Here is a 14500-nt window from a genome sequence, read left to right as displayed (position 1 = left end):
ATTACATAGGAGAGCTGGAAGAAACATGCATACATACACATACAATACAAACAACATGCAACAAACTGTTGTACAGAAATAAAAATAAGATGGTTAGGTGATTAACAGGCTTAAAAGAAAGAAGATTAAAATATGACTGTTTCTGGAGAAGTAGTTTGCGCCAGACCTTGGAAAACAAGAAAAATCACTCCTAGTGATCTTGAGGAGTACATTTTTAGGAGAATGGAATAACCGAATGGTAAGGGGGAAATGCAGATGGTAATAGCCTAGGTAGTAAGTGGATAATGAAACAATAGTGCAGCTGATAGAAACAGTTCAGCAAGGAAAGGAAGGAGATAAACAGTATGATAATTAGACAAAAGGGCAGTTGGGTCATGTTATTCGTTTTTTTACAAATTTTTCAAAAGAAGAGAGACTTTTTTTTTTTTTTTTTTTTTTTTTCTGAGATGAAGTCTCGCCCTGTCGCCCAGGCTGGAGTGCAATGGCGCGATCTTGGCTCACTGCAACCTCCACCTCCCGGGTTCAAGCAATTCTCCTGCCTCAGCCACCCGAGTAGCTGGGATTACAGGCACGCACCACCACGCCCGGCTAATTTTTTGTATCTTTAGTAGAGACAGGGTTTCACCATATTGCCCAGGCTGGTCTCAGACTCCTGACCTTGTGATCCGCCCATCTCAGCTTCCCAAAGTGCTGGGATTACAGGCGTGAGCCACTGCGAGAGACTTGTGTTTGTTTGAAGACAAAGAATGAGGAGCCAATAGAGAGGGAGACACCAAGTATGAGTAAGAAAGAAGGTTGCAAAAAGACCAAAGTCCCAGCATAAGCAGGAGAGAAGAGGAGGGAGGAGCCTTAGAGATAAACTGGGACATCAAATTGGATGGCATACTGAGTATGAAAGAGGCATTTTGGTATTTTAGAAATAAGAGATAGGAGCTGAAAAAGAGGACACAGTAAGTGTGGTAGCATCTGTTATTATTATTATTACTCTCTGACATGAGTTTTGTCTGTGAGAAGTTTTAATTCATGTAATTGAAGATTTCTGCATGCCTAAAAGGTAGAAATCAAAGGCTATAGCAATATGGCAAGTCTTCTGGAGGACTAGTACTAGATATGCCATTCCCTCATTACTCTCAACTATGTCATGGGTAGTTCATCATATAATTGTTTTTATTAAATGCCCAATGAGTAGTTGTCGAAAATTTAGACAGATGTGAATGTTCTATCCTCTGGGGACTTATATTCTAAAATAAAGGAGAGGGAACTGGATTAACTGAGCTATAATCAGCCATCCTGCCACCATCCAAAGTTAAGAAGGATGTGATCATGATAACTGACATATAACAGTATCTAACATTGTATGAAATATAGAAAATGGGCATCCCTGATGTGTACTACCAATCACACATTCTAAAATACTGGCCAGGGGATAGTTCAGCTTCTAGGTAGCAGGTAACATTCTAAAACCACTTGGAAATACATCAAAACTCTTGTGACAGTACATGATGGTTTTTGTGTATATGCTATGCCAATTCACACTATCTAACTGTATTTTTGTGACAGCTTTATTGAGATATAGTTTATATAGCATAATATAATTGTGCACTAATTTAAAGTGCGCAATTCAGAGATCTTTAGCCTATTCGGAGTTGCGTAGCAATCACCAATATTTAATTCTAGAACATTTTCATCACATCAGAAAGAAACCTCATACGCATTGGCTGTCACTCCATATCCCCACCTCCTTGCAACCCCTGGCAACCACTAATCTACTGTTTGTCTCTATAGATTTGCCTATTTCTACATTTCATATAGAATCATATAATATATAGCAATGTATCAATACTTCATTTTTATGGCTGAATAATGTTCCATAATATGGGTATACCAAATTTTGTTTATCCATTCATTAGTTGATAGATCTTTTGTGGATTTTCACTTTTGGACTATTGTGAATAATGATTCTATGAACATTCATGTATAAGTTTTTATTAGAAAACCTGTTTTTAATTCTTTGGAGTATACACCAAGTTGTGGAATGATGGGGTCATATGGTAATTCTGTGTTTAACATTTTGTGTTTAACAGTTCTTCAACTGATGAACTGCTTTCCAAAGCAGCTGCACCATTTTACATGCCCACCAGCAATGTATGAGAATACCAGTTCTCCACATCCTTACACTTGTTATTGTCTGTTGTTTTTATTTTAGCCATCCTAATGGGTGTAAAATGGTATCTCATTGTGGTTTTTATTTGCATGTCCCTGATGAATAATGATGTTAAGCTTCATTTACTGTTCTTATTGGTCATTAGTCTGTCTTCTTTGGAGAAATGTCTATTCAGATCATTTGCTCTTTTTTCAATTATTTAACTTTTTATTGTTGAGTTGTAAGCCTCCTTAATATACCATAGATACAAGCCCCTTATCCAATATATCATTTGCAAATGTTTTCTCCCATTCTGTGGGCTGTTTTTCCACTTTCTTGATAGTGTCTTTTGAAGCACAAAAGTTTTTATTTATTTATTTTTTTTTTTGAGACGGAGTCCAGCTCAGTCGCCCAGGCTGGAGTGCAGTGGCGTGATCTCGGCTCACTGCAAGCTCTGCCTCCCAGGTTCACACCATTCTCCTGCCTCAGCCTCCTGAGTAGCTGGGACTACAGGCGCCCGCCACCACGCCCGGCTAATTGTTTGTATTTTTAGTAGAGACGGGGTTTCACCGTGTTAGCCAGGATGGTCTCGATCTCCTGACCTCATGATCCACCCGTCTCGGCCTCCCAATTCAATTTATGTATTTTTTTCTTTGTTATTTGTGCTTTGATGTCATGTCTAAGAAACTATTGACAAATCCAAGGTGACAAAGATTTATGCCTGTATTTTCATTTGAGAATTGTACAGCTTTAGCCCTTACATTTAGGCATTTGATCCATTTTGAATTGTTTTTTGTATATGGTATGAGGAAGGGGGTCACATTTATTCTTATGCATGTGAATATCCAGTTGTTCCAGTATCATTTGTTGAAAATATTATTCTTTCCCCCATTGAATTGTCTTGGTGACCTTGTCGAAAATCAGTTCACCATAAATGTGAGGTTTCATTTCTAGGTTCTCAATTGTATTCCATTGATCTATATATCTACCCTAATGCCAGTACTCATTATCTTGATTAGTGTAGGTTTGTAATCAGTTTTGAATCAGGAAGTGTGAGGCCTCCAATTTTGTTCTTTTTAAAGATTGTTTTAGTTATTCTGAGTCCCTTGTATTTCCATATTAATTTTAGCATCAGCTTGTCTATTTCTAAAAAAGAAAATGAGAGTTGGAATTTTGACAGGGACTGCATTGAATCTGTAAATCAATTTGGGAAGTACTGCCATCTTAACAATAATAAGTCTTTTGATCCATGAACATAGGATATCTTTCCACTTATTTAGGAAATATTTAATTTCTTTCAATTATGTCTTGTAGTTTCTCAGTATACAAATCTCACAGTTTCTTTTACTGAATTATTCCTAAGTATTTTATTCTTTTTAATGATATTATAAATGGACATTCTCTTCTTAATTTCATTTTGGAGTTTTCATTGCATATAGTCATATTTATTCATAAATCTTTGAATTTTTTGCAATTGGCAATATTTTCTTTCAAGAGATATTTTATTCCACCTTGACCCATGAGTCTGAGTAAATGTTTGAATATGTAACAACTTGATGATACATTTGTGCTTTATATCAATTTTAGTTTTCACCAAGAAAATTCAAAGTAATTGGCTACTTCATGTACCCATTTGTAATCCATATACAGAAACTTCTACAAATGTAATTTGTATTACACCGTGTGAGATTGTATAGCAAGTCACAAGAGCTTTAAGTTTGGAAACCCATTTTGCTGAATGCTACCTAATGGTCAATAGACCACACCAGAAGAACTGTGAAACTTTAAAGTTTTTGGGAATGTGGAAGTTTTTACAACAAAATTTAAAGAAATCCTTCTAAATAGAGAATTGTGTCTTTTAAATGATATAGCTTCAAAAACAGATATACAGAGTCAAAATGCAATTCAAAATAAGTCCTTTAATTAAGGATAAGATTTTAGCAATGCCATTTTACTTCTACCTGAGAAGATGTAAGCAATACTAAATAAGCTACTGTACTGGTATCTGTAGTCTTTTGGTGTTTGGACATAATTGTTTACACTTATACAAGTAATGTATTTCTCAATTGTAAGATTAGTTAATTAACTTTTCTACACAGTGAGCTATCTATTATCAGTGTCACATCAGAGGATTTTATTTACAAACATATTTTATTCACAGTTAATTGCCAAGGCCTATGTGTGTAAATAGTTATAATTCTTCCTCTCACCAGTAAATTCTTGACATCTACTTACTGGACGTTTAATAAAAACAATTATATGATGACCTACCTATCACATAGTTGAGAGTAATAAAAAAGTTGTACATTTTGACTAAAATGTCAAATATATTATCAAAATTACTATCAACAAAAAAATTATCAACATTACTAATTTATTAATGTATCCAAGCATTGTTTACCAAGTTCCCACTAGGTGCAAGGTTTATTCTTTTCTTTTTCTCTTGACTACTTTTGGGTAATATAATGGATACAAAAGCATGTGTAATCCATAACCCAGAAAATCTACCCCTGAAAAATTGAGAGTTGAATACATATTTCTCTTCGATAGTTCACATAAGGAAAATTACATTAAGCTACATAGATGGAAACAGTAGCTTTCCACTTACCTTTTAGATGGCTTTTGCTGTACCCCTTTGACCCCTTTACAGCATTTAATCACAGGGAAGAGGTTAGTTCCACCTCCCATTTTGCTCCAAGCACTGCTAATCTAAATTTGCAAAGACTTGTTACTGTTAAACAAGTATTATATTTAGAGGAACATAAAGAAGATGATACTTATATCGTGAGACACACTCTAGGTCTAATTTGGCTGAAAAACACACCAATATCTTTTAAAGACTTTGAGCATGTTATAGGCTGAAGTAAAGGACAAATATTAATGCATATTTTTCTTCTCTTTGGACAACATAGCTTAGATACTTTATGAAACTTGCAAATGTCTTTAAAATACAACTCAGATTGCTGTTATGGGCTATACCATAGCCTTTAACTTGATCATTTTTACCTTAAAATTTAATGGTGGAATCTTTTTAATGACCATGTTTCACTATCTTCTACCAATATTCAACCGAGTTTTGCATAGGATCATTGAATGTACCATGTCTAGCTATATTAAATAGAAAAAATAAATACGTATGTGCAGAATATAGTTACTTACCTCCTATTTTATATGAACAATGTTATTAGTAATCATGTAATTAGTATTCAAGTGTGTGTCTGAGTCTAGATATAATGGAATCTTGATTTAGGTGATACCACCACTGCACACATTGTCTGTCACCAATTCCAGGCCCCCTTTTTTTTCACCTTCCAAGTATCTTGACCTTTTCTTTTTGAACTAAGTTACCATCGCTTAGTGTGCCCTCGTTCAACACAGCCTGTCTACCATTGGTTTTTCCTGCTCAGCAGTTGATGCCTGTGTTGCAACCTATAAAGAGAGTGTTTAGCTCAAACTAAATTGGTGGATGTTGGTGAGACTGTGATAACTACAGTACTGCACAGCTTGATATGATCTGTGGCTCTCTGCATTTAATCTCAAATTTGTGCAAGGAATGTTCTATAACTGGAGAATATGTTCTTCCTAGGTTTTCCAATATGCTTTAGTAAAATGAGAGATTAAATGCCAATTAAAACAGTCATATTACAAAAATAAATAAATAAAATTGTACCTTGATGCTGTATTCTATCTCTGCTGTTGACAATTTGCAAAGAAAGGATCAGAGTCAGTGTTAAGTTTGGCCAAATAGATTCCATTTACCTATATTAATACAGAATCTTTTTGGAAAAAAAATCCTTTTTTTTTAAACTTGAGACAGGGTTTTACGATATTGGCCAGGCTGATCTCGAACTCCTGACTTCAGGTTATCCACCCGCCTTGGCCTCCCGAAGTGCTGGGATTACAGGTGTGAGCCACCGCACCTGGCCTCAAAAAATACTATTTTGTATTTTTTTTCTACATTTAATTTCCTTCTCTTTAGTGTGCCCCACCTTTTGGCTACATTAAGGAAAATAGTTAAATGATAAATGAATTCATAGTTATTGTATTATAATCTATAACAAATTTTGAGAGATGATAAAAATGGAGCAGGCTATTTAGTGGTGTAGATTGCTAACAGGGAGATATCTTCCTTTCTGATGCATGAAACTCTAAAAGGTAAGAGGCTGAGAAATTTTCCACCTGCAAGCTGTGAGAATGTCTCTTCTCTAATACCAAATCACCACAACTAGCTTGCTTTGCCTATTTTTATTTAAATTACAGTCCACGTGCTCATTCGTATGTTGTCATCTCTGTTCATCTACCTTGTCTTAGCTGTAATGAAGCTTTCAAGGGATAAGATCAACTTCTTTTGAAATTATTTTCATGAATAACTTATGCATATGTACTCCAGATATATAGTAATGCTAATAAACAGAGAAGCCCAACAACACAACTTCCTGAGTTTCTTTTGATTTATTGAATAACATTTAAGTAGCTTCATTATGCAATATATGATGCTATAAAGTGCAGAATAAAGAGATGGTGTAGTATTTGGTAAGGTTTTAATATAAAGGTTAATGTCCATCAACCAGTTTTGTTCAGATTTTTAAAAAATGACAATATCTATTCATTAAAGTCTATTCTTAGCACCTTTAAAACAGTGTTTGTCAAACCTAGAACATTTTGAATTGTTGTATATTTATAATATTGTTTGCATAACCAAATGATGCATTTTAAGATTGATAAAAGCCCCTAATGAGGATAGCAGTTGAATAAACTGAACATTAACTTGCGAACAGAAGTGCCACATAAACATGGTCTGTTAATTGTCTGCTCATTAAAGACATTGTCAGCTCTAGGACTTAAGAGTTAAATGTATAATCCACCCTTTAGGGGCCAAATTGATCTGTCTTACATGGAAAAAAGTAACTTTCAGTGAAAAATAAGGTCCTCAGTTGGTCATTTATCATTTCAAAGGGCCTATTTTATTTTAAATGTCAATTCCACAAAATTATGTGTCCTGTAATACATAATTATGTACAAAATTGCATTTGAAATCTATTATTAACAGTTAACAGTGAACATTCTTAAAATAGTTATTACTGTTGGCCTTAACACAAAAAGCAATAATGGAGGTATTTTAGGGAGTTAAAAGCTGCAAGGCATTGGCCACTGAATAAAGCCACTGCAGGTGTGTTTCTTAATGGGCTGTTAACTTTATAATGGGTGAGCACAAAGAACAGAGACCATGTGTGTTTTAAAACTGTGTTTGGTCTGGAGAAGGAGTTGATGGCTGAAAAAAATAAAGGTGATGTGAAATGAGGCCAAGTTGAGCTTTCTCACCTGAGATGTAACCCTCCTTGCTTAAAATCAAGGCAAACTAATTCTTGCTCCTCCTCTTGTATTCCTGCCCTCCCCATTACCACAAAACAAAAAATTCCATGAAAACACATATTAAACTGGCACATCAGAAATCATTAGAAAATATGACAATAAATAATAAAGCTCTGATTGCCCAAACTCAACATCCTCCCTCACAGACCAGCTCCTGTTTTTGCTGTTAGCACTGTCTAAATCCCCCAACTCACAATCACGGGGTTAGCTTTGACCCTCCATTGGCCCCAACACTTAATGTTCTCTAGAGCTTTGCTTCTCAGGGTGTGGGCTGTGGACCATGTGACATGGGCATCACTTGGGAACTTGTTAAAAATGTCTGACTTTGGACCTACTGAATCAGAATTTGTATTTTAAAAAACTGCCTTCTTGTACGCATTAAAGTTTGAGAATCTCTACTGCAGTATCTTCCTTAGCATTGTCTCTCATACATTCTCCTTCTTTCCATTGACACGAAATTATTTTTCACTGAGATGTAGTTTTTCTATATGAGCTGTTTGGGCATACCCTAAATTTAGATCTTCATGTCATTTCACTTGAATCACCCATAATTCCTATGTCATTCTTGTGTCCGTCTGCTCTAATTCATCCTACCTCGGCCTCAAGATTAGCCTTTCTAATGTACCCAAACCTCTTCCCTCTTCTTAAAAACCTTTAATGGCTTTCTATCCTTTATTAAATAAACCCTTTTGACTGGTCCTCTAGGTCCTAGACAACATGATTTCCTTCTTCCCTCCAGCCCTAACTCCAACTGCTCCTCTCTATAGACACATACCCTACACCTTAGCTTTACAGTTTCTTTCCTCTTTTTAGTTCAAGCCATCCTTTCCATATGCGCCACTCTTCCCAATAACTCTTTTGAAATCCTTGTCCTCCTCTAAGGCTCATCTTCAATGCCACTTCCCATAGTAACTTTTTCTCATTCATCCATTTGTTCTATGAATACATATGTATCATCTATGTTCTTTGCCTACAGTTGCCTACATTGTTCTAGGTACTGGGAATAAACCAATGACTAAAACAGTCACAGTGCTTGTCCTCACAGAGCTTACTTTCTATTGAGGAAAAATAGACAATAAACAATAAATAAGTAAAATATGTAGTATGTTAGATGGTGATAAGTGCTAAGGAGAAATAAAAGAAGATAAAGAGGATAGAGACAGCTAGAGATGAGGAGAATCCTCCAACCAAATAACTTTCCCTCTTTCAAATACACAGAGTACTTATTTTTCTTTACAGTGAGGTTATATGTACTTGTCCTATCTTCCCTGCTATTTTCAATGCTCCTTGAGAGCAACAACTGCCTCTTACTCATCTTTGTATCTCTTGCAGCTACCAAGACAGCACTCAGTAAATAATGGTTAAAAGGAGTGAAATTGATTGAAATAAATGCAATAGGATTTGTAGAGAAGAGAGAGACTGACATAGTGGGTGGTTGGGGAAGGCTCCTTAGAAGATATTTAATTTGGGCAAAGCCTTGAAAGACAGATGGTGTGGGGAGGAAGAAAAAGCTGAGTAAGTTATTTTGATATATCTGTTCTTGAAAAGCCAAAAACCATTGCTTTATAAATTAAGATTAACATGGTGTGTAATTTTCTCTACCTTTAAAACTAGTGTTTCAGAAGGGACGGGCGATAGACACTGGAGAAGTTGACATCGGTGCACAGGTCATGCAGACCATTCCACCTGGTTTATTCTGGCGTTTCCAGATTACTATCCACCATCCGATATATCTGAAGTTCAATATTTCTTTAGCCAAGGACTCTCTACTGGGAATTTATGGCAGAAGAAACATTCCACCTACACATACTCAGGTATTTGATATTATAGGTATTTTCTTAAACCCTTTTCAAGGGTGATGGGTTGAACAGTTCAGGGTTTGTGACTTGTGAAATATGTGGTTGTCAAAGGTAAGGACAGAAAAATATTTGTCATGAATAAATATCCAGAACAATTACACTGAAACTAATGAAAAAAATGACATGGAGAAATAAGGAATAACATTTAGCAGAGCAGATTCAGAAAAGAAAGTTTAAGACAATACCCTTTAAACTTGACTTCTGCTTCCTGGAACCGGCTGTTCATGAGCTTCCCAGACCTCTCATCTTGCTTAGCTTTACTGCCCACAGTCCCTTCACTGATTTTATACATCTGTGTCCCCTTTTCCCAATGAAGGAACACATATTAATCAGAAATTAGTGAGAAATTAGTCAAAAAGTTAGGTTTTGTCTTACACGTAGAAATTTTTCTTTACTATTGTTAATAACTTAAATGTGTGAAACTTCTATGATTTTTATAGCCCTTCCATAAACTTTAAACATCTCATTTCTCTTATTTTCTTCTCCTTATTTTTTCCCCACATGAACCCATTTCGAGCACTACTTCATCTAAGAAGTAGAAAAAGTAATCAAACATTGGGGCTTGTTTTTTCCCCAACAGATATGACTATAGCTAAAACCTTACCTTCAGTTAGTCAAGAGATCATGTTAAACAAAGAAACAAACTAAAAAACAACCTTACCTTCTGGGCCAGAATAGAAAGGGAATTAGAATGCATTCGAATGTGATTCAAAAAATAAATGTTCAAGGAAACATGTGCCAGGTCCTTGTCAACTGATTAGTAAAAACGGAGAGGAGGGGCCTTTTGAATATGTAAATATGTCACCCACAAACGTAGTAAATTATGATGAAGGTTCTCAAATTTTTGACTGTTCATTTATTTATTTTAAAAACTATACAACTGTTTTTAATTTGTACAGAAGGTCACAGTAACATTTATGAGTGGAAGGTGCATTTTCAAGTATCTTCTATCAGATGCTTTAGTAAAATGTCAAGATTCTCCTGCATAATACTAAACAAGATTTCTTTCTGTTTTTTGTTTATTCATTTTTAAACAATTATTTTGAATACTCTCAAACTGAAAGGTTTATAATATTTATAATTACAGTGAGGGTTTCTTCATAATTGATAATATGTTTTTGAGTTTAAATATGCTCTTTAAAAAACTTTTATTTTATAAAATTTGTTGCCCAGGCTGGTCTCAAACCCTTGGGCTCAAGTGATCTTCCTGTCCTCGCCTCCCAAAGTGTTGGGATTACAGGCATGAGCCACCGTGCCTGGCCAAGTCTAAATATACTTAAAAATTGATAACCTCCTTTCCAATTTGCTCAACTTCAAAGCAAAGAAGTATGAAATAGGGCAGTTGAAGTTAGGGATGTTTATCAGTCTAGAAGAAAAAGTAGTGGCTCATCTTCATGTTTGTATTTGTTCCAGTTCGATTTTGTAAAACTAATGGATGGCAAACAGCTGGTCAAGCAGGACTCCAAGGGCTCTGATGATACACAGCACTCCCCTCGGAACCTGATCTTAACTTCGCTTCAGGAGACAGGTTTCATAGAGTATATGGATCAAGGACCTTGGTATCTGGCATTTTACAATGATGGAAAAAAGATGGAGCAAGTATTCGTGTTAACTACAGCAATTGGTAAGCTGCTTTGCCTAATATGTTGATTTGACAGTTCAACCCTAGAAAGACACAATCAGTGACGACAGTGTCCTGGGGGTTATTTAAGCTTATTGCTCACTTTGAGTTGAAGTCATTATTGAGGAAAGGTTACTATGATAAAAGTTTATATTGTTGTTATCATTGATGTTGTTTAACTGCTGATTAAGTTTTTTTAATGCTACTTTATTTGTTGCTCTTCTAGGACACTTGCCATACATCTTTTTATGTGCTCTCAACAGGAATAATTACCTTAGTAATATTATTACCAAGGCTACATAGATGAACAATTTCAGAGAAAAAGGGAATAAGCAAGTTAATTTAAGTTCTATTATTTTTAAAAAGCAATGAATACCTTTTTCAAATAGAAAAAACTAGTATCAGTACAGTTCTTCTTTAGAACAACTGATTCTAGAAGCATTAGGGCTTTAAAATACAACATAAGATTATTTAGAGAAGAATATTAAGGATAATAACTTGAGACATTCAAAGCCCTTTCTTATAGAATATTTTAGTTTGAAATTCATCACAATGTCTCTTTCAGTGTGCTCAGGGCCTTTTAAAACATGTTCTTTTTAATTCAATGCCTGCCTATACTCATTCACTTTCACCCTAATTAGTTTCAGACATCTGACTCTTTTGTCATTTTAGGATAAATAGTCCTCGTGACCCTTTGTGTGAATAAAGCTGAGCTCCTTGGCAATTTTAGAGTCCTGAAAATAAACAACTCATAGACACAGTATCGTGTTGTGTGAATTTTCCTAAAACACATGTCTTTTAAAAGACAAGAAAATATTTTACAGCTGTCAGTTTTCAATACAATTCTCACCGCTTTATCCTTTAGTTAACCTGTTCAGCCATATGTTTAGGAAGATGTGTTGACTGTTAATAGATATACCATCTGCTCTTTTTAACAATTATGTTCTATTTTTACTTGATGCTGAAGACCTTGAGTCAGTAGAAAATGATATTTCAGCCGTAAGATTATCAAAACTTTCTTCTAAAGTAATCAGAAAGTCAATACAATGGAAATGATGATGTTTCCCCTAGAGAAAAACTCCACTGATCTTATATCTTCAAAAGACAAAATATTTGTTTGTTAAAATATAAAATAAATTTTTAAGTCATGTCACTGTTTTGCTATTGACAGGCTCAGTGGGGCAGGTTCAACGGATGAATATTTCATGGCATTTTTCTATAGAGGCTTAATTTTAATAATGTGCATGTCAAGGAGTTATGAAAGGTTGAGTTTCTCCTAAAAATTAGATAAATTAGAAGATATAAAATATTTGTGAAGACTTTCTGTCTTCCTGTTATTCTTACTCTTAAGCTCAAGTTAAAACACTAACCGATCTATTAACTTTCCAAAAATCAATAGACCCAGAAACATGCTTAGAGGTTTTTTCCTGTCCCTTACTTCCTCCCCCAAAGAACCTAAACTTTGAGATCCAATTCATATCATCCACATATCAAGCTATCAGTTTCATATACAACAACATATTTGCTCTTTGCTTAATGCAAGTCCGTCTCTTTACTTTTCTCTTGTCTTTTTAAAATTAGAAGCAGCAGAAACGTTTCTGCTACCATTCCACTTAAAGAAAACTCAAGTAAATTTTCCCAAAATCAAAAGGCTTGTAAGTCATTCACCCTAAATTCTCTTTTTTTTTTTTTTTTTTTTTTTTTTGAGACAGTTTCTCTCCATTGCCCAGGCTCGAGTGCAATGGCACGATCTCGGCTCACTGCAACCTTCGCCTCCTGGGTTCGGGCGATTTTCCTGCCTCAGCCTCCCGAGTAGCTGGGATTACAGGTGCCTGCCACCACTCCCAGCTAATTTTTGTATTTTTAGTAGAGATGGGGTTTCACCATGTTGGCCAGGCTGCTCTCAAACTCCTGACCTCAGATGATCCACCCGCCTCAGCCTCCCAAATTGCTGGGATTACAGGCATGAGCCACCATGCCTGACCTCCTCATTTTATTTTTGTTTTTGAAGTTTATCTTAATCAGAGTAAAAAGAAGCCAGTAGACTTGATTAAACAAAGTCAGATTTGTATGAATTTGCTCTAAACGCTGCTCATTTATCTATTTCATGATAATGTTAGAATCAGTTGATTGATCTCAACTATATTTGGTCTGCTACTAACAAGGATGAAGACAATTAATAACTAACATTTACTAAATGACTAATATAGGTCATACACTGGCCTAAGTTATTATATATTATTTTCCAGTAGTATAGGCAGCATTGTCAGTATCCCTTAATCTCAGGCAACTTGCTCTGTAGCAGGATAATAGATAGCATTTATGGAATGCCACTCTGCCCCAAGCACTGTACTAGATGCTTTACACTCAGTTATCTTGTTTGATTCTCATCATAACCCAGATAGCTCAGGAATAGTGATACATATATTACAAATAACTAAATGGAGGCTTGAAAAGAGTAAATAATTTGGCAAGGTCTCACAGACAGCAAGTGGCAAAATTGAAATTTGAGAACCAGTATGTCTGATTCCAAATTCCATACCCTTTAGACTATACTCATTCTATAAGAGTATTCATTACATTTAGTTTCTGCCATGAGAATAACTACCAGAAACAAAACCTATCATCAGCGCAGATGCAAATATCAAGGGGCTTTTGACTGTAGCATAAGAACAGGGTTTAAACATAGAACTTCAAAATTATTCTCACCTCTAAGAAACTGGACTCCAGGAAGTAATTCTGAAGTAAGATTTAAAAGATAGAAGGCAAAGATTACTGGAGGCCAACATAAATAGAAAAACACATTTTTTTTCGTCGCTAGTTGTTTATGTGTTCCTGCTGCAGCCATCTTCCTCCTGGAGTCCCTTGGCTGTTCCAGTGTCTCTTTGATACCCAGTGGAAGTGGCAGCTTCCAAAGCCTATATTGCCTTCTCTTCTCATTTGCATTGCTGGGGTTAAGCTTTGTAAAGCCCTTTGAGCTCAGGGACAGTTCTTAAATAAGTCAATAAGATGTACGGATTTTTATTTATTTTGATAGCAAGCTTTATTAAACATTTTTTCCAGAAGAGCTACATTCCCACAAGACTGCTTCCATAAGGTTTCCAATAGGATCTGGTATGAAATTAAATTCAACTATATTTATTTTTGAAAGCTTCCTCTATGGCCTTCTACTAACCATCCAGCACGGAGGAAATTCAAATGTAGATTTAAAAAGTGGCACTACTGCTTGGTACAAGGAAGCTAGATAAGTAGAGAACAGATAAATAATTGTTCCATCTCTGAATGATAAAAAGTCTCTTTATGCCTTTTCATAACTACTTGTTAAGTAAATTAGTGATTTTCTGATGATAACTAGTGTTTTAATGAGTTAAAAATAGTTGGCTCTTTGCTGAATGCTACATTTCAGTCAGCCCAGGTGTGGTTAAGTGAATGTCAGGTGTCATTTGCTTATCCAGTTGAGTTTTCTAACACTGTGATGAGGGACCAGACTGGCATAAACCCGCA

General features: G+C 35.3%; 1 protein-coding gene across 2 annotated transcripts in view; it reads left to right on the top strand.

Moving 5' to 3' along the window:
- Positions 1-14500, top strand: part of TENM1 (teneurin transmembrane protein 1) — a 498370-nt gene that overhangs the window by 207171 nt on the left and 276699 nt on the right. For both annotated transcript variants that reach the window (XM_063659976.1, XM_054472526.2), the window contains exons 5-6: positions 9131-9330; positions 10789-10999. In XM_063659976.1, coding sequence (XP_063516046.1) covers positions 9131-9330; positions 10789-10999 — 411 coding nt within the window. The remainder of the gene's footprint in view (positions 1-9130; positions 9331-10788; positions 11000-14500) is intronic.

Source organism: Pongo pygmaeus, chromosome X (assembly GCF_028885625.2).
Source record: "Pongo pygmaeus isolate AG05252 chromosome X, NHGRI_mPonPyg2-v2.0_pri, whole genome shotgun sequence".
NCBI lineage: Eukaryota > Metazoa > Chordata > Mammalia > Primates > Hominidae > Pongo > Pongo pygmaeus.
Note: the sequence above shows the minus strand (reverse complement) of the source record. Positions and strands in the feature narration are given on the sequence as shown.